General features: G+C 41.1%; 5 protein-coding genes across 7 annotated transcripts; 1 reads left to right on the top strand and 4 right to left on the bottom strand.

The window, feature by feature from the left end:
- Nucleotides 1–323: 323 nt before the first annotated feature.
- Nucleotides 324–2,696, bottom strand: LOC130564072 (homeobox protein goosecoid-2). The gene is made up of 3 exons (XM_057349957.1): nucleotides 2,447–2,696; nucleotides 871–1,082; nucleotides 324–437 (listed from the first exon to the last, which is right to left on the bottom strand). Exons 1-3 carry the CDS (start codon nucleotides 2,694–2,696, stop codon nucleotides 336–338), a joined length of 564 nt encoding a protein of 187 aa, XP_057205940.1. The 3' UTR covers nucleotides 324–335.
- A 2,572-nt stretch (nucleotides 2,697–5,268) lies between these two features.
- Nucleotides 5,269–7,680, bottom strand: LOC130565785 (uncharacterized). Its single transcript, XM_057352855.1, has 2 exons — nucleotides 7,523–7,680; nucleotides 5,269–6,605 (listed from the first exon to the last, which is right to left on the bottom strand). The coding sequence occupies exons 1-2, from the start codon at nucleotides 7,665–7,667 to the stop codon at nucleotides 5,797–5,799; spliced, it is 954 nt and encodes a 317-aa protein (XP_057208838.1). The 5' UTR covers nucleotides 7,668–7,680; the 3' UTR covers nucleotides 5,269–5,796.
- Nucleotides 7,681–8,656: 976 nt separating this feature from the next.
- Nucleotides 8,657–10,136, bottom strand: LOC130565793 (uncharacterized). The gene is made up of 2 exons (XM_057352866.1): nucleotides 9,427–10,136; nucleotides 8,657–9,072 (listed from the first exon to the last, which is right to left on the bottom strand). Exons 1-2 carry the CDS (start codon nucleotides 9,638–9,640, stop codon nucleotides 8,660–8,662), a joined length of 627 nt encoding a protein of 208 aa, XP_057208849.1. The 5' UTR covers nucleotides 9,641–10,136; the 3' UTR covers nucleotides 8,657–8,659.
- Nucleotides 10,137–15,458: 5,322 nt separating this feature from the next.
- Nucleotides 15,459–23,238, top strand: smad4b (SMAD family member 4b). 2 transcript variants are annotated; one of them, XM_057352834.1, is made up of 11 exons: nucleotides 15,459–15,649; nucleotides 16,284–16,635; nucleotides 17,992–18,166; nucleotides 18,287–18,316; nucleotides 18,474–18,686; nucleotides 18,806–18,910; nucleotides 18,983–19,033; nucleotides 19,200–19,383; nucleotides 19,482–19,650; nucleotides 19,995–20,133; nucleotides 20,627–23,238. In XM_057352834.1, the coding sequence occupies exons 2-11, from the start codon at nucleotides 16,396–16,398 to the stop codon at nucleotides 20,836–20,838; spliced, it is 1,518 nt and encodes a 505-aa protein (XP_057208817.1). In that variant the 5' UTR covers nucleotides 15,459–15,649; nucleotides 16,284–16,395; the 3' UTR covers nucleotides 20,839–23,238. The 2 variants fall into 2 exon arrangements, with proteins under 2 accessions (XP_057208817.1, XP_057208826.1); XM_057352843.1 differs by lacking the exon at nucleotides 15,459–15,649 and adding an exon at nucleotides 15,670–15,844.
- A 544-nt stretch (nucleotides 23,239–23,782) lies between these two features.
- Nucleotides 23,783–27,618, bottom strand: LOC130570133 (RNA-binding E3 ubiquitin-protein ligase MEX3C). Of its 2 annotated transcripts, none has more exons than XM_057360288.1 (3): nucleotides 27,540–27,618; nucleotides 26,947–27,434; nucleotides 23,783–26,075 (listed from the first exon to the last, which is right to left on the bottom strand). In XM_057360288.1, exons 2-3 carry the CDS (start codon nucleotides 27,404–27,406, stop codon nucleotides 24,976–24,978), a joined length of 1,560 nt encoding a protein of 519 aa, XP_057216271.1. In that variant the 5' UTR covers nucleotides 27,407–27,434; nucleotides 27,540–27,618; the 3' UTR covers nucleotides 23,783–24,975. The 2 variants fall into 2 exon arrangements, with proteins under 2 accessions (XP_057216271.1, XP_057216280.1); XM_057360297.1 differs by having other exon boundaries at nucleotides 26,947–27,461; nucleotides 27,540–27,615.

Below are 27,618 nucleotides of genomic sequence, written 5' to 3' on the forward strand. Positions count from 1 at the left end.
CTAAATAAAACATTAAGACATGTCTATACAGACAGATGTTGGATTTTATTGTTAAAATAGCTGTAGCTTAGTGTTGCACTAAAACTCACAAATATAGTCAAGACCACTGGCGTCAAAAGAAATCTCAAAAAGAAGAAGTCTCTATTGTCACAACATCATTTTATTATTAAAAAGCACTAATAGATGGAAACTCATTTCATTATAGACATTTAAATAGTCTCTGATTTCACAGAATTACCAGTGTCAACAAAGTAATGTAACTTCAATAAAGAGGATTCTACTATATACAGGTATTACAGTGTCTAGGTGTCCCATCAGACATCACGATGTTCATCTCAGTCACTATGAAGGACAGTTTTCCAGTCCCCTTGTGTGCGTATGCTGAACGGAAGCCGCTTCTGGCGTCTCCATTTGGCCCTTCGGTTCTTAAACCACACCTGAAGTAAACAAAACAAACATAGTAAACACAACAACACAAACACGGTGTCAGTACTGTTTGACTCAACACATCTAAAAACTGGCATATTGAAATGAAAAAGAAAAATATCATGTTTGAAATTAAAGCAATAAAACCGAGTTAAAGAAGAGTTCAGCCAAAAATGACAGTTTCTCACCCCAATCTTGTATGCATAAGTATTTTGAGACAAGTTGAACATTAGTAAACAACAACTTTACATTTGGGCATGTTTGCCACACAATGACATCATATGACTTGGAATATTACATAAATGTCACATGGAATACTTGCTTTCGAGCGCACTTAACTACTGATCATTTCAGTTGAATTCTTCCTGTAACATTTTGAAATGTCAAAAACAACATCTGGATTCAAGTGGATTAACGGTCTTGATGATGATTGTTGGAAGTCACCTCCACTCTCTCCTCTCGCAGGTGTGTCCGTTCAGCCAGCTGCTCTCGGGTGTTGATGTCCGGGTACTGGTTCTGTCTGAAGAGTTCCTCCAGAGCGTCCAGCTGGTCTTCTGTGAAGATGGTTCGATGGCGACGAACTCTCCTCTGGATATGACTGTCTCCAGGTGAGCATGTTTCTGTCAGAATCCTCTTACTCCAAACAACATGACAACCTGAAGGATAGATACACACACACACACACACACACACACACACACGCATATGTCTGGTTTATTATCTCCGTGGGGACAGTCCATAGGCGTATGGAGGTCCCCACCGGGATATACAAACATCAACGCACACACACACGCAGACACACACACACGCACGCACGCACGCACGCACGCACACACACACACACAGACACACACACAGTCACGCACACACACATACACACACACACACGCACACACGCACGCACACATACATACACACACACACACACACACGCACAGCACGCACGCACACACACACACAGACACACACACACACAGTCACGCACACACACATACACACGCACACACGCACGCACGCACACATACATACGCACACACACACACACACACACGCACAGCACGCACGCACACACACACACACACACCTTTTTAGGATCATAAAGACCTGTCTTTACATATGTGCGATATTGTGTTTAATGATATGCCATATAATATGTATTTTATTTAACAAAAATAAAAAAATGAATGTGTGGAAATTGTACAAAATCTTTTTCTTTAAAGGGACAGTTCACCCTTAAAATGAAAATTCTGTCATCATTTACTCATCCTCAAATTGTTTCAAACCTGTATCCATTTCTTTGTTCTGTTGAACACAAAGAAAGATATTTGGAAGAATGTGAGTAATTTTCAGTTCTGGGACATCATCCACTACCATAGTAGAAAAAAAATATTGTACATTGTATTTTTTTGTACTGTTGAACACAGAATGACAAAAAGTCCTTGGCCACCTTTGACCCAATGGTGTCCCAGAATTGAAAATTGCTCACATTCTTCCAAATATCTCTCTCTGTGTTCAGCAGAACAAAGACATTTACACAGATTTGGAACAACTTGAGGGTGAGTAAATGAGGACAGAATGATCATTTTTGGGTGAACTGTCCCTTTAAAAACATTAAAATAGACAAAACTAAAAGTAAATTGCACACACACGGAGTAATTTTTCTATTAAAGAAGTTTCTCTGATAGTTTGATTCAGGTTGTAAAATTCCCAGAAATAGACACCGTTTTAAAATGAGTTGCCATTCAACATTTCTGATCGTTTCGTGTCAGAAGGATTTGATGAGAAATGTTCAAGGTCCTACTGAGACTTTGAGCAAATGTGAGCACACTTTAAGATGATGTTAAAATCTCTTCTAGACGCAATTTGTAGACAAGTAATTGTCGCTCAGTGGTACAGTGTTGTGTTAGAAGGTTGTGGGTTCGATCCTCAGGGAAAACACATACAAAAGTACAGATTGAATACACCGATAAAAGCGTCTGACGATGCATGTATGTAGAGAAGTGAAATAAAGGAGTCTTACTGGCAGCGGTGTGCAGAATCTCTCCACAGTGTGAACAACAGCAGCAGTTCATGCAGGTGTGCGCTCGGCCGTCCATTTGAATCACTGATTCATGATTCATTGCAGATTTCTCTCCACATGCTTCTAGAGTTGAGTAAGCGTTCTCCAGACTGGGAATCTTGCTTCTGTCTGCGTTCTCAAAGGCGCCGTTTAGAATGCTGTCGATGGTGAAAGTAAAGCGTTTCTTGTCCGTGTACACGCCGGAGTCCATGCTGCCAGTTTTGTTGGTGCATTTGTGACTGCATTTGAGCCGAATGCTTTTGCTTTGGAGGTGAACACCTTCATATAGAGAAGGATTTCTCTGCGTACGCGTGTGTGTGTGTGTGTGTGTGTGTGTGTGTGTGTGTGTGTGTGTGTCAAACCCCCATTTACCGAATAGATTAAACGGAAGGAGACAAAACATAATCCCCCTATAGAGGCCAAGCGGAGAAAAAAAGTGGCAGAAAAAATCCCAGATAATCTGGGCAGTTTTGTGAAGGTGTTAGTGAGAACAGGAGATTCGGGTAATCTGACTTTGGCTGACAGAAAATCTGATTTCACTGTATCAAATGAGATGTACAGAGACCCTGAAATCCTCATTGTTGTACTAAAAGATCAATTGGCGGCATTATGGGATCGGACTGGGTCGTCCAGGAGCTTTATCATTTCCTTGTGCATTTACATGAGATTAATCACTGCTTATTACATCTTTTATTTATTGAATGTACCTCCATGCCATTTTACTACGACCAAAAAAAATCCATGTTGGACGACTACAAAATTGTAATGCAAATGCTTCATGAATTTTAAGATCAAGTTGATCCAAATCGCTGAGAAATTGTGTCAGTGACCGTTGACTGAATCTGATTTGCAATGCATTGAGAGTTCCAGATGTAATTTATGATCCTTATATCGTTATTCGAAGCCCGTGGACAGATGTTAAGCGATGTCCTGACACTGTCTTATCACCCGGGCACACATTCACATCTCATTTTGGACAAAAAGTCACCAAGAGGCAAAGCTATTGTACACGCTCTATTCACTCTCGACAAATCCCCTGTAATCATACAAGTCTATATAAATGTTTTTCATCAAGGAATTAATGGATTTTCAAAATCTGTCTAAAGCCACACAGATACGGAGGATAAAAGCAGATAGAAATAAACAGCGTCCGTCTGGTTTGCCCGTATCGCTTGCGTTTTATTAAGATTATGGTTTTAAGTGGCGTGATCACTGATAAATCATGAAAATTCATTTAAACCATCTGATATTCCTGTTCATCAAAAAACAAAACCGTGCTATTTTACACACTACACTGTGCATTCTTAACTTCTCTTTGGTTCTTTTTCACTTTCATTCTTTCAGACAATTATTTTTACAGTTTAAAGTGATATTTCACCCAAAAATGAAAATTCTGTCATCATTTCTGTCACCCTCATGTCATTTCATACCGGTTAAAATTGAAAAAATATATATTTTTATTTTCATTATATAAAAATATTACATATAAAAAGATATTTGGAAGAATGTTGGCAATTTTCAATTCTGTGGTATAATTGACTTCCACGGGACAAATTAAATGGTAGTCAAAGGTGCCCTAGAACTCTTTCTGTTCCTAAATTCTTCAAAATATCTCACTTTGTGTTCAACAGAACCACAAAATATACAGTATTTTTCTTCCTACTATGTTAGTGGATGATGTCACAGAACTGAAAATGGCTGACATTCTTACAAATATCCTTCATTGTGTTTAACAGAACAAAGACATTTATACAGGTTTGAAACAACCCGAGGGTGAGTAAATGATGACAGAATTTTCATTTTTGGGTGAACTGTCCCTTTAAAATGTCAAAATAACATCCCTCATGTTTTATACACTGAAAGCTACTTTGAAACAGAGAAGTGCTTTACAAATGAAATAGATTTGAACTCAATTTCAATGTCATAACTGTCCATATCTATCGTGGACCACTGATACCATACAACTATTACGCTTTATTGAAAGCTTTCTGAACAAACAGAAATGAATTGAAACAGTTTTTTGCACCTATCTTCTTTGCCGTCGCTCCAAGTTTGTGTTCTGATGCAGATGACAAATCCATTGTATGAATTTCTTTTTCTGTGATAAACAACACGGACGGTCAATCTAAAACACCTGCAATTATTCTAGTGTTTTGCCAATGTTCTCAAACTGGATACAAATAAACTTCACAAGAGCTAAATTTGAAATGTGTTTTTAATGAATGGGTTGAGCTCTAGACACATAGTTCCTGCTTTGTTGACTTTTATTCTAATAACAAAATGAGAAGGTGAATAATTCACTTTAAACGAATGATATGAACCCAACAGTTGGGTTTACATAAACCTATTGGATCCAAATGGGGACAAAATATTTTGCTCTCTCATTTGTAAGTCACTTTGGATCAAATAAATCTATATTCTAAATGAATATGTAATGGATTTATCCAAATTTCACCTAACCATTGAAACAAGGCAGCATTTTATAGCGTATGGGATCATTAAAGGGACAGGTCACCCAAAAATGAAAATTCTGTCATCATTTACTCACCCTCAGGTTGTTTCAAACCTGTATACATTTCTTTGTTCTTTTAAACACAAAGAAAGATATTTGTAAGAATGTCAGCAATTTTCAGTTCTGGGACATCATCAAAAATATTGTATCTTTTGTTGAACACAAAGTGAGATATTTTGAAGAACTTAGGAAAACAGTTCTGGGCACCTTTCATTTTTCCTATTATGGCAGTCAATGATGTTCCAGAACTGAAAATTGCAAACATTTTGGCGAATATCTTTCTCTGTGTTCATCAGAACAAACAAAGTAATTTATACATTAATAATAATGTATAAATGTATACATGAATTAAAAGTAATTTTTGGGTGAATTCACTTTAATGAAACATTTTTTATGAATCAACAATGTTTCTTAATAAAAGATAACAGGACTACTTCGTTCAGTTTTCTGTTTGCCTTTTACTTTTCAGCAGTATTGTACATCCACGCTTTCCATGAAAATGTCAAAAACTGACATAAATGCATGAAGTAGCTGTTTGCGTCAAGACATTTCGCATTGTTTTACAAAACGGGGTGTGTTAACCAATAAAGAATAAAACAAAACCAAGACAAGCACTTAAACGCACCAAATGAATACTGTAGTTGCTGCATTCAAATATCAACAGAAATAAAGCATTTCATGAACGATTTCATTATAAAAGACGAAGAGAAGTATTTTTTAGAAGATACACCTTTTTCTGTTTGATGGGAAAGGGAAAAAATGCCCGACTTTCTGAAAGAGGCTGGAAAAACACAAGGGTTCACTCATCTTTGAATTCAGCATCAAACATGAGCTGCTGGATCTTCATTTTAACGGCGGCTCTCTTCTGCGGCGTCAGTCGTTTCAGGGCGGGGACGTAACTCAAGAGAAACAGCTCGTCTTCATCTAGAGCTCTGTCAAGAGCTGGTTTTTGGGAGGCTGGCTCTTTCTCTGCCATCTTTCCGTTGATGTTTGCTGCGAGCAGAGCGGGAGCAGTGTTCGTTTTGATGGGGATTTGCTGTGAAGGTGAAGCCGAAGCTGGCGAGACCTTCAGCCCGGGAGGCAGACCGGTGACCAAAGGGACGAGTTGGGTCATCTGCGGGACCTGTTTGATGGGGGCGAGCTGGGTCACAATAGACAGGGGCAGCTGTGACAGTGGATTTAACTGAGCTGTAATATTGGGTTTGAGCTGAGGAGACATCAAAGGCTTTGTCTCCGGGATATTTGACATGAAATCCTTCGTGTCTTCTGACTTCGGTTTGCTTCGCTTTGGCCCTTCAGACTTCGAATCGGCAGCCTTTGACTTTTTCAGACTCGACTCGAGAGGCTTTGAATCGCCACCGCTGGACTCGTCGAGCGACTCATCGTGTGAGTCCTGACCGCTTCCGGCGCCCTCATCCAGCTCATCTGGACCTTCTGCGTCATTGTGACGCTTTCTCTTTCTGATGTGAGCATCCAGAAATGAGAGGGCTTCTCTGTGAGGCCAGAAGTGCAGGCGACGGCCACCTTGTTCCTTTCCGAGTTTGCACAGTCGCCTCTCTCTGATGTACCTGTCCCTTATAGTCTTCCATCTTCTTTTGCATTCCACCACTGCATGGAAAAAGATTTCAAATCAATTCTAAATAGTAACACAAAATACGCAAAAATCCATAAAGAGTCATTTCATCGTTCAGGAAATTTACTTTTGCCTGCAAATTATGTTGAAATTTAATTTCTAAGTAAAGAATGCAATATAGAAGCGTTTGCACCAACTGCATATACACAAAGTCGATGATTTTTTAATACAAAAAGCTTGCTTTTCTCTTTTTATATTTTGGATGGTTATTCAATTTGAGTGCTTTTCCTTCCCCTGCGATTACAAAAACATCTAGCATTATAAGGAATAACATGTTGTAGCATTCTTTTTCAATCACAAAACAAAATCTACATTATTCCGAATAGGTCGATTATTATTCATTTTTCAATATTTCAGTATCTTAAAACTTACAACAAGTGTTATTCCACCACAATACAAATAAAGTTACACGACAAGAATAAAATAGGGAAAAATCCCCTTTCCATGATATCCAATGATAGTCATGCTTGCGATCCCAAAATAATCTCACACTTTTGGATTAGTCAATCAGACTGTCGTACAAGCAACATACCGTTTAAAATAAAATGCCTGAACCTTTAACATCAGAAACGCCAATATAAAGCTTAATTCGTGTTTTAGACGCACAGTTATTGCGCACGATACGCAATGTCTAACAGCAAACAAAAACGCGTCACATCTACACCGCGAGCAACGCGTCAGACTAAACGCTGCCATTAATCACAAATCTGTCTCCATTATAACACACTACAGACAGTTCATTCTGCAACTGGGTGCGTTTTAGTTCGCCTTTAGCAGAACAAAAGCTTCATAATGTCGAATTAAAAGCATCAAGTGGATCAAAGTGTATTAAAGTAACTGTTTTCAAGACAAACGCTTCGCATCCGAACGCGCGTAATGTTGACGCACTGACCGGAGAGCCCGACAGACGCGGCGACCTCCCGCCACGCTTTCGCCCTCCTCTCTGAGCTCCGGTAATCGTGAAACGACACGTTATACAGCACCGGGTACGCGTACACGCTCTGGATTAATTTCTCCACCACGGCCATTGAGTTCATCGAGTCGCTGCTGAGACGCGTCGAGCGGAACGCACTGCCGGAATCACACGGGCGCGTCAAAAGCGCGCGACTCGCGTCTCTTCAGCACGAGCGCAACGTCATGGCGGCAATTTTAACCAATCGAATGTCGCGGAAGGCGGGACTAGCCGGAGCGTCGCGTCATGAATAGAAAATACAAGCGTCAGTCAAAATGTCTTTGACGCTGGTATATCCGTCGACGAACAGACAAATAAACGGAAATTAAATAATAATATTTGAGCATTTAAATATATATATTTATCGTGACTTCAAGAAATCCAAATCAATCAAAACTTTTTATATTTCTTTATCGTCAGTGTTTTACACTTGGTCTCTTGTTATTTTATCAAGCAGCTTCTTGACGTCTCATCCTGAGATGCTTTTCAAACGCTTCTGAAGAAATTCACATCTAGTTTGAACTCTCGGTCAAAGTCATATATTTCAAAAACAACACTTAACAACATAAAAACACTTTCTAAAATACATTTGGAACACAGGGATAATGTGAATGCATGTACATTCTGGAGAACACAAAATCTCTCAGTTTTACTTGTTTAAACTTCTTTAAAACAACCGTAAATCGGTCTGATTGTCTCTTTTTATGTTCCTATGCACAAAATGTTACCTGTTACAAAACTAGCAAATAAATATAACTGATAAATGCATATAAAGTTGTGATATAAAGTCGCACTAAAACAATTAATGTTGTGAAATACATTTATGCACCATTAAAGAACTACCAAAACTTAGCCATTCTGAGAACAACACAAACAGAACTCAAAGTTGTGGCTTTGAAATGTCTTTACACTACCTTTGATGCAATCGTGGTTTTACACACATAAAGCATCTTTTAAATAATTTTGTTAAAAAACATGCAGAAAAATATTAGGGGGGATACAATGTTCAGTAAAATATCTCAACCTTAAATGTACATTCAGTCAGTCAGTAAAATGAAAACAGTCTCACGCAACAGTTCACTCATCTTTGAATTCAGCATCAAACATGAGCTGCTGGATCTTCATTTTAACGGCGGCTCTCTTCTGCGGCGTCAGTCGTTTCAGGGCGGGGACGTAACTCAAGAGAAACAGCTCGTCTTCATCTAGAGCTCTGTCAAGAGCTGGTTTATCACAGCTCCTCACAATCTCTTCTTCCTCCATCGTCCCATTGGCGTTTGCGTGTGATGCTGATGCTGCGAGCAGAGTTCCGGGGTCTTGCTCCTCAGTCGAGTTCTGACAGGTTCTGCTCCTGTCATACAGCTCCTCTAGAGCTTCTGCTTCACCGTGACGCTTTCTCTTTCCCATACGAGCATCCAGGAACGAGATTTCTCTGTGTGCCCAGTAATGCAGGCATCGCCCCCCTTCTTCATTCCTTAGATTGCATTCTACCACTGTTGATGAAAAGCGAGAAAACAGAAATTATACTGGTGTCCATTCCAAATACCATTATGAATCATATGTTTACCATTACAAAACTAGTAGTAAATAAACCAGTAGTTTTTTTCCCAGAAGGATTTAATGGTATTCTATTGGTTCCTTCCAATCCAGAACCACAGAGACCATTATAGATTCCATTCAGACCGATACAAATCCCATCATAACCATTAAACTCGTTAGGATTTCTATGGTGATTCAATTCTTTTCAACAGGGACCAAGTCAAGAGCATGATATTAACAGGTTTGAAAACAAATCAACAAGCATCGCATCTCGAGCGCAAAGGCGCGCGTTATTTTGACGCACTGACCAGAGAGACCGATAGACGCGGCGACCTCGCGCCACGCTTTCCTCCGCTCGGATCTGCGGTAGTGATGCAGAGACACGTTATAAAGGAACGGGTACGAGCACACGGCTTGAAAAAATTCCTCCGTATCTGCCATTGAATTGATCGAGGTGCCGCAAGACGCGTGGATAGGGTCGCGCTTCCGGAACGGCACAGACGCGTCAGAAATGAGCGACATGCGGGGGCGTCTCCTGCGTTATTGGACGCAGAGGAACTCATTCGTGATGGTCTTGTATTGCTGTACGACAAAATGTCCTAAACCCCGATTTATTACAAACAAGTATGGATGTAAACACATTAAAACATTGCTGTAATTATTGCACCATGTTTTGGGCGGATTAGTATTCGTGTGACCGTAGCTGTAATGATTTTTATAGCCTACTAATTAATGTAAAACATTTTAAGATGTCATTTTGAACCTTATAGTATTCAAGAAGACGGGTTTACTACTGTTTATCAGTTTCCTACGGTTTATCTATTACTAATTTATAGCCTACAGTATATTATAGTAATTATAATATACTATTTAATGATAAATAAATGATTAAAATCAGCGCGAGAAGAGGTCGCCGTCCCTCACCTTTACCTTTTGCGATGATAACTAGACGCATATACTATAGTAAATACTATGCAGTGCGCATCCACCTAATGAGACACGGTAGGCAGGAGTAATGTGACGCAATGTTCACGTCACACACGGAAGTGTGGGTGTAGATAGAGCTGAATAGCTGTTTATTTCTCAGCACACGTGCAAAGAGCATAATGTCTATGGATATCACCATCCTCGGTAGCGGGAGCGCGTACCCGTCTCCTCATCGCGGCGCGTCCGCGCTAGTTTTAAGGACTGAAGGTGAAAACTGGCTGTTTGACTGTGGAGAGGGAACACAGACTCAGTTCATGAGAAGTCAACTCAAAGCAAGTTAGTTGTTCTCTCTTACTGTGTCTTTTCAGATAGATCAACGTTTCAGTCATGATTCATTATCGGGTGTCCAGCAGACAGTAGTGGCCAAAAATGATGTTTATCTGACAAAATTATTTGTCACAAAGGCAAACCACTAAAAACGCATAAGAAAAACAAAAAAAAACGTAGAGTAAATTAAACAAACATCGAGTAGTCTTGACCAGGGACGTATCTAGGATATAAAACCATCAGGGGCTGAGCCTAAAACATTAGGGGCTAATGTAGGGAATTTGGATTAGGTTGTAAGGGTATTCTTTTCAAGGAAAATATGCTTTGCGTTAACTTTTTTATGCAATATAGTTTATTAGCAAACACAAAATATTTTCAGAATATATTTGAAATATATCATATAATATATGTATAAAAATGTAAACCCTATTAAAAGAATGCCCAAAACATAGATATAAGCAACTGCTGATGAGACTATCAAGGTATCCAGTAGGTAATCCATGTCATTACATTTCATTTTCTTTATTTCCACAAACATGAATGTCTATTTTTTATGTAAATACTTAATTTTGAAAAAAAAGCATATGGTGATGTTTGTAATGCCTTAGTGCTTTCACGTTTTATGTATTTATATGAATAGAAATACTTAATAACTATAATTGAACATGCTTAACCTAATATAAAAAAAAGGAAGGTTTTGAAGTAAATTTTTAAGCAAACACAAACAGTCAGTGGCCTAATAACTGCTGGTGTGATTGACAGTTCAATATTAGGCTGCTGGCACTTTAAGACTTGCGGTAAAGCGCGGATCCAGTGATACACTACACGTCCCAAAAAGTTTCTCCCAAAACTGTTTACTTCATACCCGATTGTGTTTAAACAAACTCGACGGACATTTTGACATAATTCTATGTGTATTTGACCATTCAAGCAATAAGCCTGAAAGACAAGATTCGCGCGCTGACGAGAAGCGTTCGCTGAAGGATGATGTTTTTTTACAAGGAATACAACACAGTATTGCTCCACTACGCTGTCATATTAGGATATTATCGCTTCGCCCGGTCCTTGGCACTTATGTGAGGCAGCAGCAGGTAAGAAAGGATCACACAGACCACTCACTGACCTCACATGCGCGACAGACAACATCTGTGCATTATCCTCGTAAAACCTTTCTTCGTCTTCTGCCAAAATGAAAGAAGATTTGTTTGTTTTTTGGCACACGCCATTGCCGTTCTGTAGTCTTCTCTGCCCTCACACTGTTATATTTAATTTTGTCGAGCAGCTCAACTGCATGGTGATGTTCTAGGATAGGTTGAAATTAGTGATGATGGATCGTTCGTAACTCGGGAAGAACGAGTCGTCTCGGGGAGTGATTCGTTCAGTCGCGCATGCGCATTGCGCAACATTCTATGGGTCCTGTAAGAACGAACGACTCAAACCCGAAGACTCGGGAGGTGAACTAATCAATTCTCTTTCCGGCTCTGACTGCATTGGTTTAGCTTACGAAGCTGTCACGTGATGAACGAACGAGTCAAACCCGAGGACTTGTCAGATAAGAGGTGTGGTGAGCTAATCATAAACTAAAGACCCAGGTAAACAATGAATTAATCTTTTCTGTTTCTTATAACGTTATAGTTTTGTGTTGTTTGTAACGTGATCAACGTTTGCATAAGTAGTAGATGTGTTAGGAAAGTAACATGTTACATTTGAATTATATTTTGCTAAAATGAACGAAATGAAACGATATCACTCAAAAAAAGATTCGTTCATTTTGCTGAACGAGACTCAAAGGTCCGAGTCAGTAAAATGATCCGAACTTCCCTCATCAGCCACGTTGTGTGTGTAAGCCGATGGTGTGCGTTTGTGTGTGTCAGACTCGGCGCGTGTGGGAGAGAGGCTGCAGTCAGCGTCGTGTACAACAGCGTCAACAGCGAATTTTAAACGTCAGTTACTGAATTCCTATTATTATATTTCCAGGACAAAACATTCGGGGCTAGATTACAAACAATCGGGGCTAAGCTGAATTCTTCTCAAAGCTGCTTCCGTTTTTATTTCAACCACAACTACACAACATGCATAGAAAGTCTTGAATTCATCTTTCAATATGTTTGAATAAAAGATGAAGATGACAAATTCCCAAAGGCGGTCTTGTGCTTAAAGGAGTCATTCGCCGGAAGTACGTGTTTTTCTGTGTCTTTGGTGTGTTATAAGTTGCCCATGCATGTATTAGACATGTGAAATTGCAAAAATTTAAGTGTCGGAACAAAAGATGTATTTTATCTAGAAGCGAATGCTCACCCAGACCTGCCTGAAACACCTCGTGTAACCACACCCCCACAAATCTACGTCAGCTCGTGGAGTGATTTGACTAAAACCGCCCAAATGTATACGCAAGTAAGGTGGGCGTACCTGTCAGTACAATTGCTTTGAAACCTGATGTTCCGAACATGGTCAGAGGCGTTACATTTCCCTCACACAATTGCAGTATTCCACCAATCACTACGCAATAGTGAACTGGCCAATCATAGCACACCTCGCTTTTCAGAGCCATGAGCTTTGTAAAATATCCTCGCGTTTCAGAGAGGCGGGGCTAAGAGGAGATACAAACATGCACGGTATGTGGAAAATACAGCGTTTTTTATCCTTAAATCGTGTTTACACATTGTAATACATCTAAAGCAAACAATAATATTCGTTTTAGCCGAGTAAAATGACCCCTTTAAGATGCCCTTGTGTGCAATACCACCACTGGTCGCCAGAGGCAGCGCCTGAACTTCTATAGAATAAAACGCGCTTTTCATAAAAACACTTTTACTATTTTTCATTTTATTGTATATTTATTTGATGCATTCAAAGAAATATGGAGGAAAACAAACCAAAAATATGTCTCAGATTTATTTTTTATGCTCATAAATATGGTGGAATATGTAACAAATGATCGGTTTATTTGTTTTTCCGTTTTGAAAACAAAAACAAATAAACGAATTATCCGAAGGTACACCGACCGACATAAATTTGTTATTCCTAAATGTGGAAAATGGTGAAAATAAAAAATGAGTCACAATGTCTAATCATTTAGTTTCTGTCGTGTTTATGGCTTTTCACTCTTAAAGCGTTCTCTCTATAGGCAAAATCAACAAAGTCTTCATATCTCATCTCCATGGCGATCATGTCTTTGGTCTTCCTGGATTACTGTGCACCATCAGTCTGAACTTGAACCCTCAGCCGGATCAGCCTGTGTCCTGCGTGGACATTTACGGCCCGCGAGGATTAAAGCTCTTCTTGCGTGTGGCGTTGACGCTGTCGAGCTCTCAGCTGCTGTTCCCGTATGCTGTTCATGAGCTGGAGACATCAGATGACCAGTGTCCTGAGGAGGGACGTCTCAGTCCCGCGCTGACCACGAGCGGTGATGCGCTTCACCCGCAGGAGCGGCCTGGCAGAACCATACAGCTGGAGCCCGACACTGACTGTTATAACCTCATTGACGACAAACAGTTTGTGGTGAAGGCCTTCAGGTTATATCACAGAGTTTCATCGTTCGGGTTCTCCGTGGACGAGAAAGAACGTCCAGGACGCCTCAACACTGACCTGCTGAAAGAACTAGGTAACTCATTCAAAGGTCAAAATGTTTTTCTTAAAGAAGTCATGAGATTTGAGCGAAACTTTGCCTCTTGCAGGTTTAAAGCCGGGACCTCTCTATGGACGTCTGAAGAACGGAGAATCCGTCACGCTCGAGAACGGGCGCGTATTAACCGCCGGTGAGGTGCTGGAGCCGCCTCTGAAGGGCCGCAAAGTTTGCGTGTTTGGGGACTGTAGTGCGCCGTTGGGGGAGGGGTTTAAAAGGGCGTGTCAGGGAGCCGACGTGCTAGTGCACGAGGCCACGCTGGAGGATGGGCAGCGCGATAAGGCCCTTGAACATGGGCACAGTACGCCTGGCATGGCTGCTGGGGTGGCGCTGGCCTGCGGGGCTCGAACCCTGGTGCTTCACCACTTCAGTCAACGCTACAAACCTGAAGCGCTGCGACGGGACGGAGAGGATGACGTAACGGAGCTCAGGTGCCAGGCGGAGCGTGTGCTGCAGGGGTCAGGGACACAGGTCGTTCTGGCCGAAGACTTTCTCATGCTGCCTATAGCACTGAAAAGGAATTTGTAGGATGCTCATAGTCATGTTTTAATATGTTTTTAGTAAATAAAATTTTAGCACGTTATGGAGTGTTGATTCAGAGTTGAATGACTTTTGACCAGCGGTATTGGCTCTTTTATGATCCACATTGCAGCTTGTTTATGTTAAGAACCAACGGCTTAAACAGCAAACTGTCTGACTGACATAAGAAACAACACGCAGCAAAAAAACTTTCATGTGCTTTATAGGGATGGGTTTATGTGTCATAGATTGTAACTTACCACAATAGTGTGTACTCGTATTAAAAATACGAATTCTAGTGGTTTCTATTACAAATACAATTATAAACTGTCAGCCGTATAAAGTCCCCGTGAACCGGAAGTTGCGATCGGTTTCGCTTTCGTATGATGACGCATTTCCGACTGAAATGGAATTTCTAATGAGAAAAACAGTGGGCGTGGCTATCGTCTTTCTCTGCGATTTAATTGGATGTATAAAACATCCATTGCATTTTGAAAAGGCACTGGCAGCAGACTGACAGTTGAAGGGGAAGAGTTAACGGATGCTCCGCCAAAGCCGTCTAAACTAAGATGGATAGTCATTACAGGAAGGAAGTGCATTTTCAGATTTTAACTCAAGATTATGACGGCACTAGAATTTTAAAAAGAGAATGACCCACATTGATAAACTATTTACAGTAAACGCTGCAATATTTCATGAAAAATTAGGTATTGTCATATTTTTATTTCACTGGGACTTTAACATCAAAAACGTTTTAAATGTCTTTATGAGGTGCGTTTTGAGTCTTATTTTAGGAGGATTTAATGTTGGTAGCCTACATTACAAGTAACGTTACATACCCACAGACACCACCAATACAGTTTCCATTAAAACCAATTCCCACTATATAACCATTACATTCGTTAGAATTTAACTGATGGTTCCTGTTGTTTTCTTCAGCTGGGACACAATTATAAAAAAATGCGTAAGAATGTTCAGAATTTATTTTTGTTAGCATGTAAATCAGCCTTCTAGCTCACGAGCAGCCTGTGTGGGCGGGGCCTAATCGTGCATCCAGACTGGCGTCTCTCTGGCGACGAGTTCGTCACTACGTTTACGCAAAGAAGGGGCCCGTTGCCTTTGCGCCATGAATCGTGAGTGTTTCCCTTCTTATCTTTGTTTTTACTCTTTATTTTTATCATTTATGTCTTTACTATAGTACTAATATAAACGCTTTATTCGTACGTTATATGAGAACGTGTGCGTGCGTGAGTTAGCCAGCTAGCCCGTTAGCCTCACGGTGAAGTCCGTGTATTGTCACAGAGTGAAATGTGATTTATTATTGCTCGGTAAGTTATGATATTTCACTGTGTTTTATAACGATTATGACTCATATAATGTCCTCTCAATGTGTATCTAATGTATTTATAGCTCAGGATGAGTTCATTGGGTTGGTATGTGCGTCCATCATTACTTTGTCTTTGCCAAAAAAACAAAATGCTAATTAAACATATGAATCACGTGAAATTTGTCTTTGTATAAAATAATTCAATTGCGCTGTCTGTCAAATGTAATGTTATTTGCTTCAGTACAGTATACAACTGTACATCTGTTAACATTTATGCATTTGGCAGCTGCTTTCATGCTTTCGCTTCACTTTTATCCTAAATGTTCCCTGGGACTCAAACCCATGACCTCGCAATTCTCTCCTGAGCTACAAAAACACCATTTTTGACCAAAGTATAGTAAGAAAGCTGTAAATGATCTCTTCCCCTCTGTTTTTTTTAGGCTGGTGTGGTGCACGTCTGGTTATACAGGAGTAAAGACGGAAGCTGAGAAGGAGGTTTTAAAGGACACTGATTTGTTTCTTCTCACCTGTGGTTGACTGTGTTCCAGCAGAATGTCTGCCTCCAGCACACCTACCAGTAATGATGCGTGTCTGAGCATCGTTCACAGCCTCATGTGTCACCGGCAGGGAGTAGAGAGCGAGTCCTTTGCCAAGAGAGCCATCGAGAGTTTAGTGAAGAAGCTGAAAGAGAAGAAAGACGAGTTAGACTCTCTGATCTCTGCCATCACTACAAATGGAGCTCACCCTAGTAAATGTGTGACCATACAGCGCACGCTGGACGGTAGACTGCAGGTATGTGATCAAAGAATATGACTTTACTCGTGTATTGTAGTTAAACCAAACCTGATGAATGTACAAGAACAAAAAAAGTGTGTGTTGAAGGTTATTTTAGTTCAAACATGTCTGTTCATTGAAATCAAATCAAATATTAAAACGATTGGCCTAAAAATGATCTAAACTAAACGAAAAATTAAAATGTTGCCTCAGAAATAAACCTAATTAGTTTAAAGCACTAAAATTATAATAATGAACAAAAACTCAAATAAATTATTCTTATATAGCAACATAAAAAATAAACAAATCAATTATAAAATGACAAGAGCATATACCAAAATTGCCAAAACTTGAACTAGAATTAACATTAAAACTAAAAATCGAAAAATAAAAGCTAATTTAAAATATGAATAAAACTAAAAACAAATTTTGTAACATTATTCTTTTTGAGTTTACATCTTTTTTTTTGATATTATTGGTTGATGTTAAAGTTCAGGCATTGCTTTAGGCTACTGTCGCACGTTGTGTAACATTAGGTAACAAAATTACATCATCTTAACACCCTTATGTAATCAGGAGAGATTCATGTAATAGGCCCTTTTCACAATAACGTCACTTAACTTCCGCCTTTTCGCAAAGCAGTGTATCATAACATCCGTCTTGCAACAAACAAGAAGAAGAACTACTTCCGTTTTGCCGTCGCGCTGGAATATAACAAAAGTGGAAAAAAAACAGACAGAACGCGTATTCAAGTACTTATCCTAGCACCTTCGCTAACACAAAAAGAAAACAAAACACTTACCTTCATAATCAAACAGGTACTGTTCAACGAAGAATTTGTATCCTTTCTCTAGCTTTGATCTTGTCGTTAGCGAAAATTTGTCTGCAAGACGTTGTAACATCATCTAGAAGTGTTTGTGGCAGATGTGCAAGGGACTTGGTAAACTACATTCTGAGGCGCTAGCGGAGGTAACTACTTCTTGAGTTTTACTGGCGGTTGGCAAACCAGCTTATAGGTGCATTACCGCCACCTGGTGAACTGGAGTGCTAGCGGAAGTAACGATACACTGCTTCACGGCAGAGCGGAAGATGCGTGACGTCATGTGAAAAGGGCCTATTAAGATTACAGTAATTAATAGCAAACAAATGTTCATTGAAAAAGAAGTGTTGATGTTATTGAGTACATGGAGGGTGAACTTGACTTTCAGCCTCCACATCCCGGTCAAAAAGCTCCTCAAACTGAGTGCGGTGATGTCCAGGAGAGGAATGCTTACCCACAATCCACTGCAAACTCACAAACAGACACTCTACTTTATTCTACATTCCTTGTTTTGACACCGTTGCGCTGTGTTTACGTGTAAATGTGTTTGTTAGGTTGCTGGTCGTAAAGGATTTCCTCACGTCATATACGCACGACTGTGGCGATGGCCGGACCTGCACAAGAATGAACTCAAGCACGTGAAATACTGTCAGTTTGCCTTCGACCTGAAGTGTGACAACGTGTGTGTGAACCCGTACCACTACGAGAGGGTCGTGTCTCCCAGCATCGGTAAACCGTTTCACGCCTTTATCTGCATCATCCTGCACGAAATTAAGTTGTATTTAGATGATGGGATAGGTCATGGCTGTTTCACTTAACTGAACGGTCCAACTTCTTTGACATCTTTAGATCTGTCCGTGCTTTCTCTGGGAGGACCGGGTGAGTACATCCCACATGGTCTTTTGTAACTTAATTGATATTTTACTACTTTTATGTCCCTCGTATCGCTCCTCGGTGTCTTTTCGTTCACATAAATCGCATGATTTCAGTTGATTGGTAGATAGATGAATACGTCACGCTGCGTGTGTTCACGTAGGGCCGAGTGGAGAGCTCATAGTAAAGGACGAATTTGAGGGTCAGTCCTCACATTCTGCTGCTGGCGGAGGACACGGCATTCAAACCATCCAGCATGCTGCCGCCCCCAATGCCCTGACTGACGCTTTCAACAGCCCCGTCCTCCTGCCTCCGCCTGACTCGGCAAGCTCCGCCTCCACCTTGGCTTTCACCAGTATGGCTGCCGGTCCACCTAGTAAGTCACGATTTTCCGCCTTTGTACAAAGTATGTGGTTGCATTCTATTTATTTCTTATGTGATATAGTTTCAGTTCGTGAGATGAATGTTTCATATTTGCACGTCTGTTTGTGTTAGATGCTCCAAGCTCATGGCCCAGAGGGAGCAGTTTCCCTCCCAGCATCCCGCATCAGAACGGCCACCTACAACATCACCCACCTCTGCCTCACACGGGCCAGTACTGTGAGTCGCCGTTATCTGTCACTCTGACATCACTGCCCGCTGTCATTTCAACTGGACGTTTCTCTTTTTCAGGGTCGGTTCATAATGAGCTGGCGTTCCAACCACCCGTATCCAGCCACCCAGGTGAGGGTTGGGTCACAATTCACACTAAACTGAAATGCATGCTGTGAGATGAATCATGATGGACGTTAAATCACAGTGTTTTTTTTGGTTGGCATGCATGCGTTCACACAGTTAATACTGCGGTACGTGACAGTTCTGTCATGCTTATGCTCCGCGTGTCTCTCAGCTCCGGATTACTGGTGCTCTATTGCGTATTTCGAGATGGACATTCAGGTGGGCGAGATGTTTAAAGTGCCCTCCAACTGTCCCGTCGTGACGGTGGACGGTTACGTGGACCCATCGGGTGGAGATCGCTTCTGTCTCGGCCAGCTGAGCAACGTTCACCGCACGGAAGCCATCGAGAGAGCCAGGCAGGAATATATTTCAGAACATGTCATTCTGTTGACTCCAATGAAATGTCCCTTTTGATTAGGACTAAAGTCTTCACCTCTCTCTCTGTCTCCGGAAGGCTTCATATCGGTAAAGGGGTTGAGCTGGAGTGTAAGGGCGAGGGGGACGTGTGGGTTCGCTGTCTCAGTGGTCATGCTGTGTTTGTTCAGAGTTATTATTTGGACCGTGAGGCCGGACGAGCTCCGGGTGATGCTGTACATAAAATTTACCCCAGTGCCTACATAAAGGTAACGCAAACACCGTTTCAGTCGTGTGTTTACAGCCGCCGTCACTGAGAAACAATACCGTGAAATGACACGTTCTTTGTAAATTCTAGAAATGTGCTAGAAAATATAGTTTCACTTCATTCACATTTTAAATGTATGAATGTGTGAGCATTATATAAAATATCCTACTAAAGAAAAAAAGTAAAAATAACACAAAAAAATCACTAAATATATGTCTTCACTACATACGTTGCATTTAAAATTTTAAATTGTCTTATCGTTCAATAAATATCGTTCAATGAATATTGAAGCAGCACATTTGCTTGTCAGAAATCAAACCTGACATCTGTGTTCTGTGTCTGCAGGTGTTTGATTTGCGTCAGTGTCATCGGCAGATGCAGCAGCAGGCAAGTACGGCTCAGGCTGCGGTGGCTGCGCAGGCGGCTGCGGTGGCAGGGAATATTCTGGGTCCAGGATCAGTGGGGGGCATCGCTCCTGCTATCAGTGAGTCTCAGTAACTAGTCACACCCAACACTGACAACGACTAAGTAATTAGTCACTTTAATTTAATTACTTTTCCCTTGTAAAAGAAAAGTAAGGGATTACTCTAATTTTTTCTTAAAGTTACTTCTACTTCTTGAAATAGTGGAATTGACATCAAAATTCAAAGTCTCACATTTGTAATACTTTGGTCAGTTAATAATACTACTTTACGTAGTTTTATATTATTTGTTTGAATGAATTAAAAGAGCCGTTTCATGTCTATCCTTGAATCGCTGAACTAATCAAGGTTGATGTAGGATATAGAAAGTAATTAGTAATCAGTAATGAAATACTTTTTGGAGAGAGTAACTTGTACAGTAATGTAATTACACTATTGAATATGTCATTAGTAACTAGTAATGAATTACTTTTTAGAGTAACTTGCCCAACACTGGTCATTGTATGATAAAAAGGGTCTTGGTGTGATGTTAACACAATCCCGTTCCGTTTTCAGGTCTGTCTGCTGCGGCGGGCATTGGTGTGGACGACCTGCGGCGTCTCTGCATCCTACGCATGAGTTTCGTGAAGGGCTGGGGTCCGGATTACCCCCGCCAGGGCATCAAAGAGACGCCGTGTTGGATCGAGATTCATCTGCATCGGGCTCTCCAGCTCCTGGATGAGGTTCTGCACACCATGCCCATAGCTGACCCACAACCTCTGGACTGATGCTAAAACCTTTATAACTTTCCCCAGTTATGACCTCTGACCCTACCCATGACAGATTTGTCACGCCTCTTTATATGCATCACACTGTTGAAAACCAGCAATACAACAACACTCTAATCCCGTTACATCAGACAGGACTGTTTCTCAAACCACTGCGAAATGACACTTTAAACACTTAAGACTTTTGTGTTTGATGTTCAAACAATCTTGGAAGACTTTTATATTGCATTTCATCAAGATTTGTCTTAACATACAGTGGTGTCACTCCTCTTAATCAGCTTTCAATCATGAAACATAAGGTCAGTGAATTTCAGCATACTGTAAATAATTTGTGCGATGGATTATGGAAGTAAAGGGACAATTTATGTACAACAGGCGTCACCATCAGTTTACACAGAAATTCTTTGCATTGTGTACATGGTCAGAATGTTGTTCTTTGTGTTTTTACTCTTTTACTTTATTTTTGTAAAGCTAATGTTCACTTGTTTGTATCAAAATGTATTGTATGCTTGTACTTTATGACTGCATAAGGGCTTTGTCTCAATATTATCAATCTATTCTTTGTTTCTTGTGCTGATTCTCTCAGAGATCAGACAGATGGACCTTCATACATTATTAATGGTGAGCACTGTTAGCACAAAAGGAAATATGAATTCTTAAGATGCTCCCGAAGGTATAACGTCTTTGATGTAGAATCCCAGCACAGTTGGGATAGATCAACCATCTGTTTTACTGAATAAACGCCCGTTCACATTCAAAAACAACAATTATTCTAGCATCCATCCCAATGACAATAACATGATGTTTATTTTTAGCCCTCTAAATTCAAATGGATTTTGATTGGCTGTCAATGTTTTATCGTTCATGAGCTGGAAAGGGTTCGCTCTGAAAGTGATCTCAACCATATCGTTCTTCTGCATCTTTGTTATAGTTGTGGGGTGAACTCTGCTATTCATTTCAATGTAGAATGATTTTTTAAAGGGGTCATATGACACGGCTATAAAGAATATTATGGTTTGTTTTAGATGTAATGCAATTTAATGTTCAAAAACGTTGTATTTTCCACACACCGTGCATGTTTGTATCTCCTCTTTGCACCGCCTCTCTGAAACACGCAGATTTTGAACAAAGCTCATGGCTCTGAAAAGCGAGGTGTGCTGTGATTGGCCAGTTAACCAATGTGTAGTGATTGGTGGAATACTGTAAGCGTGTGAGGGAAATGTGACGCCTCTGACCATATTTGGAACATAAGGTTCCTCTTCAATTGTACTGACAGGTACACCACCTTACTTGCGTATACATTTGGGCGGTCTTAGTCAAATCAGACCACCAACTGATGTAGATTTGTGGGGGTGTGGCTACACGAGGTGTTTCAGGCAGGTCTGGGTGAGCGTTCGCTTTTACATAGAACGCATCTTCTGTTCCCACACTTTCATTTGTGCAATTTTGCACGTCTAATACATGCATGAGCAACTTATAACACACCAAAGACATAAAAAAAACACGTGTTTGCGCCATATGACCCCTTTAAAACCCAATACTTGATATCACGAACGGGTCTCAACTGGTTGTTTGACTAACCCTACATGTTTTTCTGTAAATGTTCTCTTTGTGTGACTCTTATTTTGCATTTCTTTTACATTAGTGATGTTTGTTCATGTTGTCATGGAGATGGAGCGAACTGTAATATCCGATCATACTGTATAGAAAAGCAGTATTAAATCTAAACGTATGGAATGGCATACTGTACTTTTTGCAGCGTGTATAGCGATTTACTGTATGCATGGAATACCCAAAGTGTGTACAGCGTGAATCAGAACACGTGGAGACGGTCACTGTTCCACAATGCAATGCTCCCAGTTGACATTTCATTTCCAATGTTTTGAATTATCCTTAATATCAATTTGCTCAGCCTGCTGAAATGTTTTCACAAACCTGTTTCTAATTTCCGAGTTTGCTAAATGCAACATAATGAGGTCATTTAACAACAGTGTGCTATAGTACCGTTTCAAATGTTTGTTATGGCACACACAGACTGTTTACAGTTTATATTGGCTGTGTGTGAAACAGAGCGTGGGCTATTGTACGTGTGCGTGAGTGACAGACGTGTTCAACCTGTTGTTCTGGTGTGACCGATGCTTATTTTCCAGACCGTCGTTTCTTCATGTATCTGTTAAAACTCTTTAGATGCATGTCATCATGTAATAAAGTCTGACATCACCACATGACTGTCGCACCATCCCAGTACTGACAATACATGAGAATCATTTACGAAACAAAACAGTGTAACTCGATTAACTGTTGTATCAGTGTTTGTGTAATGGCCAGATTTTTAAACTCTGCTGTTATTTTCCACTAAAATAATGGAGGCGTAAACTTGTTTCAAGTAATGATTGGAGAAATTTCTTTGAACTATTTAACTTTAAAATGAAATTTGTGGACAAATTTCCTCTGAAATCATTTCTTTAAATTAAATAGCTTTCCTTAAAGGGACAGCTCACCCAAAATGAAAATTCGTCGTTTATTCATCTTCACGTCATGTCAAACCTGTGTGTTTCGTTCTGCTGCAGAACACAAAAGAAGATATTTTGAAGAACACGTTGATGATCAAACAACACTGAACCCCATTGACTTCCATTGTATGAACACAAAACCACCGAGACGTTTCTCAAAATATCTTCTTTTGTGTTCCTCTGAAGAAAGTGTCACGTACAGGGGGAATATTGACATTTTTGGGTGAACTAACACTTTATAAAACTGAAAACACTAGCAGAAAGTAACATCAAGCATTTTACAATTTTGGTGAACTATTCCTTTGAAATAGCATTGAGGCGTGAGATTCTCTCTCTTCAACGGGGTTCATTGAGTTTGTTGCACTGGAAGCTGAAATCAAACTAACCGAAGTAACGCAGAATGAAACGAGTCGAACACTCGGGAGTGTTTTAAATGAAACAATTTATTAAGGAACTCTTAATATCAGAAAAATAAAAATCTTAATTCTTTTTTACAGCAAATATATAATATCAGTGCTTTGGCCAAAGGACAGTAAGGCCATTTATCATAAAATATATTTCAAACTTTAATACAACTTATACGCCTTCACGTCCCTACATACATGAACACATGTGTGTGTATATTTATATATATGTCTATGATACACACATAATAAAAGAATGATCAAAAACATCGTAGCAGTGTGACGGTAAAAATCCCTCCGATAAACATAAATTTCCAGGTCATGTTTAATGCAGGACTTTCGTTTTGTTCATAATATAAGAATATGGTAGTATGCATTGCAGATCTAATGCAGTGTGTATATATTTCTCTATATATATATATCGAATCCTTGGCTTTGAAGGAATCTCGAGATAATAAGAACATGCAGGTGTGCAGATTCCTGCTACAGTACCTAACTTCAATACTCTACAAGCTAATACTTCAAGCAAACAGCAGTGCACCGCTTGCCAAATAATCTTTCATCTTGACAGGTGTCAATTTGGAAATGAAATAAAAACTACAGGAACTCTACAAAACAGTACAAAAAGAAATAGAAAGTTAATTTTGAGAGGTTCCAGATGGCCGATGCCTTCAGGGTTTCTCGGAGTTCAATGACACCGTGTCAACAGTTGGACTTTGAGAGTGACCCGTTCACGTTAAGGCAATGAGAGTCATCACACAAACATACTCGAGTAATGGGCCGTGTTCACAAAATGAGCGCTTGACGATTGACGTAGGAATAGATCTGTGGCCCAATGATTTTGCTGGAGAGAGTTTGGTAATGACGATGGAGATGTTTGAAGGCATCATGAGGACAGCTCTCCTCTGGCCACGTGTGGGGAAAACGAACTTTGAGGGCACAAATGTTTTGACGTAACGCTGCCGTGGTATCAGGCACATAAAATGTAAACTTAGTATTTATTGACTGTGGAAATGAGGAAACCAAAAACATGTAGTTGACGCCGTTTTAGCAGCAAAACAAAGGAGAAATCTTTGAGATGAACTCAGCTTTGATTTTTTGTATCTAAACCTGCTTTTCCCATCATAAAGAAGAAAGTATCAATATAAAAAAACAAACCCCCAGTTTACTTCTCATGATCCCAATGAACGTCAATGGACATTTGGCGTAGCCAGAGAGCTTTATGTGCTCTGCAGGATGGAGTTGGAACACTCCGGACGGAGAAGATTTTGCCCACCCAGGACGAGCGCGGCCACACCGTCTCCTCCGCCGCAGCGGTCGCACGCAGGGACTTGGCTGTGTTTGGTGTAGCTGTGAGTGCTGGGCGGGGAGCCGGAGCCCACGCTGTCGCTCGAAGGGGAGAATACCGGACCAAAGGCGGGAAGGCTCTGGGAATTCTCCTGCACCAACCGAGCCAGCGGATGATCCAGCGCCTCCGGAAGGGATGGAGACAGACGGGTGAGGAGGGACGGAGAAAGCCGCGGCGTGGTTGGCAAACTGGCACCTCCGCGTTCCAAGGCGTTCCAAGCCGTCTGATGCTGATTGGTGGATCCTGCGGAATCGTCCGACCCTAGGGGCAGCTGGGTATCACCGAACCAGAACGTACATCCCCCGCTGCCGGGGCTGAGATCCGCCATCCCGCCGCTGCTGTAGAAAGACTCACTGGAGTTGCTTCCGAGCGAGCTGGAGCTGTCGTTGCGGTAGCCGGCGCCGTTGACTTGGAAGTTGGCGTTATTGACACGTGAAGCGCTGCTGGAGAAGAGCCACGTTCCGTTGCCGCCCAACTCGAAGCCGACATCTGTGCCGTTGTAGTGGAAGTCGTCATCGTCTACGCTGAAATCCACGCTTCCGGCGGTACGCAGAGCGATGTGCGCCTCGATCTCCTCCCTCGCTCGGTCCACGTTCTCAGGCATGCCGGTCACCTCAAACACCGGCTCTTTCTCACGGCTCGGAGTGACGATGTAGGTGTGAGTTTGCTGCTGGATCCTCTTGATGGTGGCTCCTTTCGGCCCGACCACGAGCCCCACCATTCGATACGGCACCCGCACCTGGATGCTGGTCTGACCCGGGTGACAAGGGACACTGTTGAGCCCAACGCCTGACGCCACCTTGTTCCTCGACGCCCGAATCAGCGAGAAGTGCTCGGCCGCCGACAGAATCTCACGCTTAGCCATGGCCACGTCCTCTTTCCGTCCCGTCACAACAAACACCGGCTCTTCTCCTCTCACGGGGGTTTTAATGTAGGTGTTGGTCTTTGCTCTCAGAGCTTTGATCTTACAACCTGCAGTGAGCGGAGATACAAAACACAGGTCAACACGTTGTCAAAGTCCGAGCCGTGAATCAATCGCGATAGACAACGAGTCAACTTCGATTAATAACAAAACATCTTCCTACAGCTCCTGCTGTAATGCATCGCTGTGGAAATCTGTTTCCATGACATCAGAGTTCACTGGTCCTAACTTACACGAGCTCTGGTATTACTCAACATGTTGTCATACAGTTAAGAAATGTCATTAGAGATAAGCACAGCAGTCATAATACATGATGTACAAGTCACGTGCAGTTCAATGAGGTCAAAATGTATATTACGAAAGCCACTTACATCACCTGCATAAGTTTGGATATTTAAAAATACACAAAATAATTCATAACCATGTGGCTGATGGGGATGTAAGTATGGTAATTCAGGTGTTATATCAATTCATTAAAAGGAACCAGATGACCAAATTGAGTTTTTTTACTGTAAAACTTTCCATATTTATTATTAATAGAAAATACAAATTCAGATTTTTACGTTGAAAACATTGGCATTAACTACTCCACACCCGGAACTACAAGAGTCATCAGATCAGTCTGGAATCACATAAAAACACAGATAAAACTGACAGTCTAAACCCAGTCTGACCACTAAACACTTTCACAAATAGGCACAAGTTAAATGTCAATAAAAATCTTCTGTGTGAACCTGAATCTCTGTAAGATCAGACAAGATGAGTGACAATATATATACTGTATACTTTTTAATTGTAATAAACATTACAACATTAAAGCAATAACAAGAAAGAAGGAAAGAAAGAAAGAAGTTATAAAATACATCTTAAGAAGGCATAAAGGATAAAACATGCCACATTCATGAGTAAAAACAAACTCACCCTGTCGGCCAACAATCTCTGCCACATGTTCAGATGTGGGCACGACGACACACTCTGTAGTGTTGACACTCTTCCTCCTGGTGTTGAGCGCACATCTCTCTCCATCGTCCAACATCATCATCATCCTCCAATCCACATCAGCCGGCCCATCCTGAAAGAGCCTGCCCGGCCCGGAGACCTCCATACCGGTGAGTTCTGGAGGCACGGCCCGGGCCCTCAGCTGCTCCAGATCACCATCGTGTCTGATGAGGTTGTTGTTGATGTTCTCCTCGTCTGATCCAGGCTGACATAATGGCTGAAGGTCCAAAACCGCACCCAACACACACAGATGGGAAACATCGCGTGGTTCTGACAGACTCTCATCATCCATCAGACTCAACCCGCTCAGATTCCGTACCGGTACCGGGAGATCCGGTTCGGTGTCGTCTGACTCCAAGAGTTGAGCCGTGTTACTGGGCATGCTCGACCAACAACGTGTCCTGCTTTCACTGCGGGCGAAAAACAAACAAACAAAACTATCAACCCGATGAGCTGTTTAGGTACACGAACGGATTGTGTGGTGGTTAATGTGTGTTCATTTGATTAAAACTCACAGTTGATGTTTAGGGCAGCAGGCGCTGCGGTTCCGTGACCCTGTTCTACTGGATCTCTTTGTTTACGGTTCTTCGGCGC

Source organism: Triplophysa rosa, linkage group LG2, assembly GCF_024868665.1.
Source record: "Triplophysa rosa linkage group LG2, Trosa_1v2, whole genome shotgun sequence".
NCBI classification, from domain to species: Eukaryota; Metazoa; Chordata; class Actinopteri; order Cypriniformes; family Nemacheilidae; genus Triplophysa; species Triplophysa rosa.

Excerpts from the sequence above, each read along its gene's own strand:
- LOC130565785 (XM_057352855.1), bottom strand. The coding sequence starts at position 7,667 with ATGAACTCAATGGCCGTGGTGGAGAAATTAATCCAGAGCGTGTACGCG. Across the intron at positions 6,606-7,522 it reads CGCGTCTGTCGGGCTCTCCG|TGGTGGAATGCAAAAGAAGA; the intron begins GTCAGTGCGTCA and ends TTTTCCATGCAG.
- LOC130565793 (XM_057352866.1), bottom strand. The coding sequence starts at position 9,640 with ATGTCGCTCATTTCTGACGCGTCTGTGCCGTTCCGGAAGCGCGACCCT. Across the intron at positions 9,073-9,426 it reads CGCGTCTATCGGTCTCTCTG|TGGTAGAATGCAATCTAAGG; the intron begins GTCAGTGCGTCA and ends TTTCATCAACAG.
- LOC130570133 (XM_057360288.1), bottom strand. The coding sequence starts at position 27,406 with ATGCCCAGTAACACGGCTCAACTCTTGGAGTCAGACGACACCGAACCG. Across the intron at positions 26,076-26,946 it reads AGAGATTGTTGGCCGACAGG|GTTGTAAGATCAAAGCTCTG; the intron begins GTGAGTTTGTTT and ends CGCTCACTGCAG.
- smad4b (XM_057352834.1), top strand. The coding sequence starts at position 16,396 with ATGTCTGCCTCCAGCACACCTACCAGTAATGATGCGTGTCTGAGCATC. Across the intron at positions 16,636-17,991 it reads CGCTGGACGGTAGACTGCAG|GTTGCTGGTCGTAAAGGATT; the intron begins GTATGTGATCAA and ends TGTGTTTGTTAG. Across the intron at positions 19,651-19,994 it reads ACCCCAGTGCCTACATAAAG|GTGTTTGATTTGCGTCAGTG; the intron begins GTAACGCAAACA and ends CTGTGTCTGCAG.
- LOC130564072 (XM_057349957.1), bottom strand. The coding sequence starts at position 2,696 with ATGGACTCCGGCGTGTACACGGACAAGAAACGCTTTACTTTCACCATC. Across the intron at positions 1,083-2,446 it reads GATTCTGCACACCGCTGCCA|GTTGTCATGTTGTTTGGAGT; the intron begins GTAAGACTCCTT and ends TCTATCCTTCAG. Across the intron at positions 438-870 it reads TGCGAGAGGAGAGAGTGGAG|GTGTGGTTTAAGAACCGAAG; the intron begins GTGACTTCCAAC and ends TGTTTACTTCAG.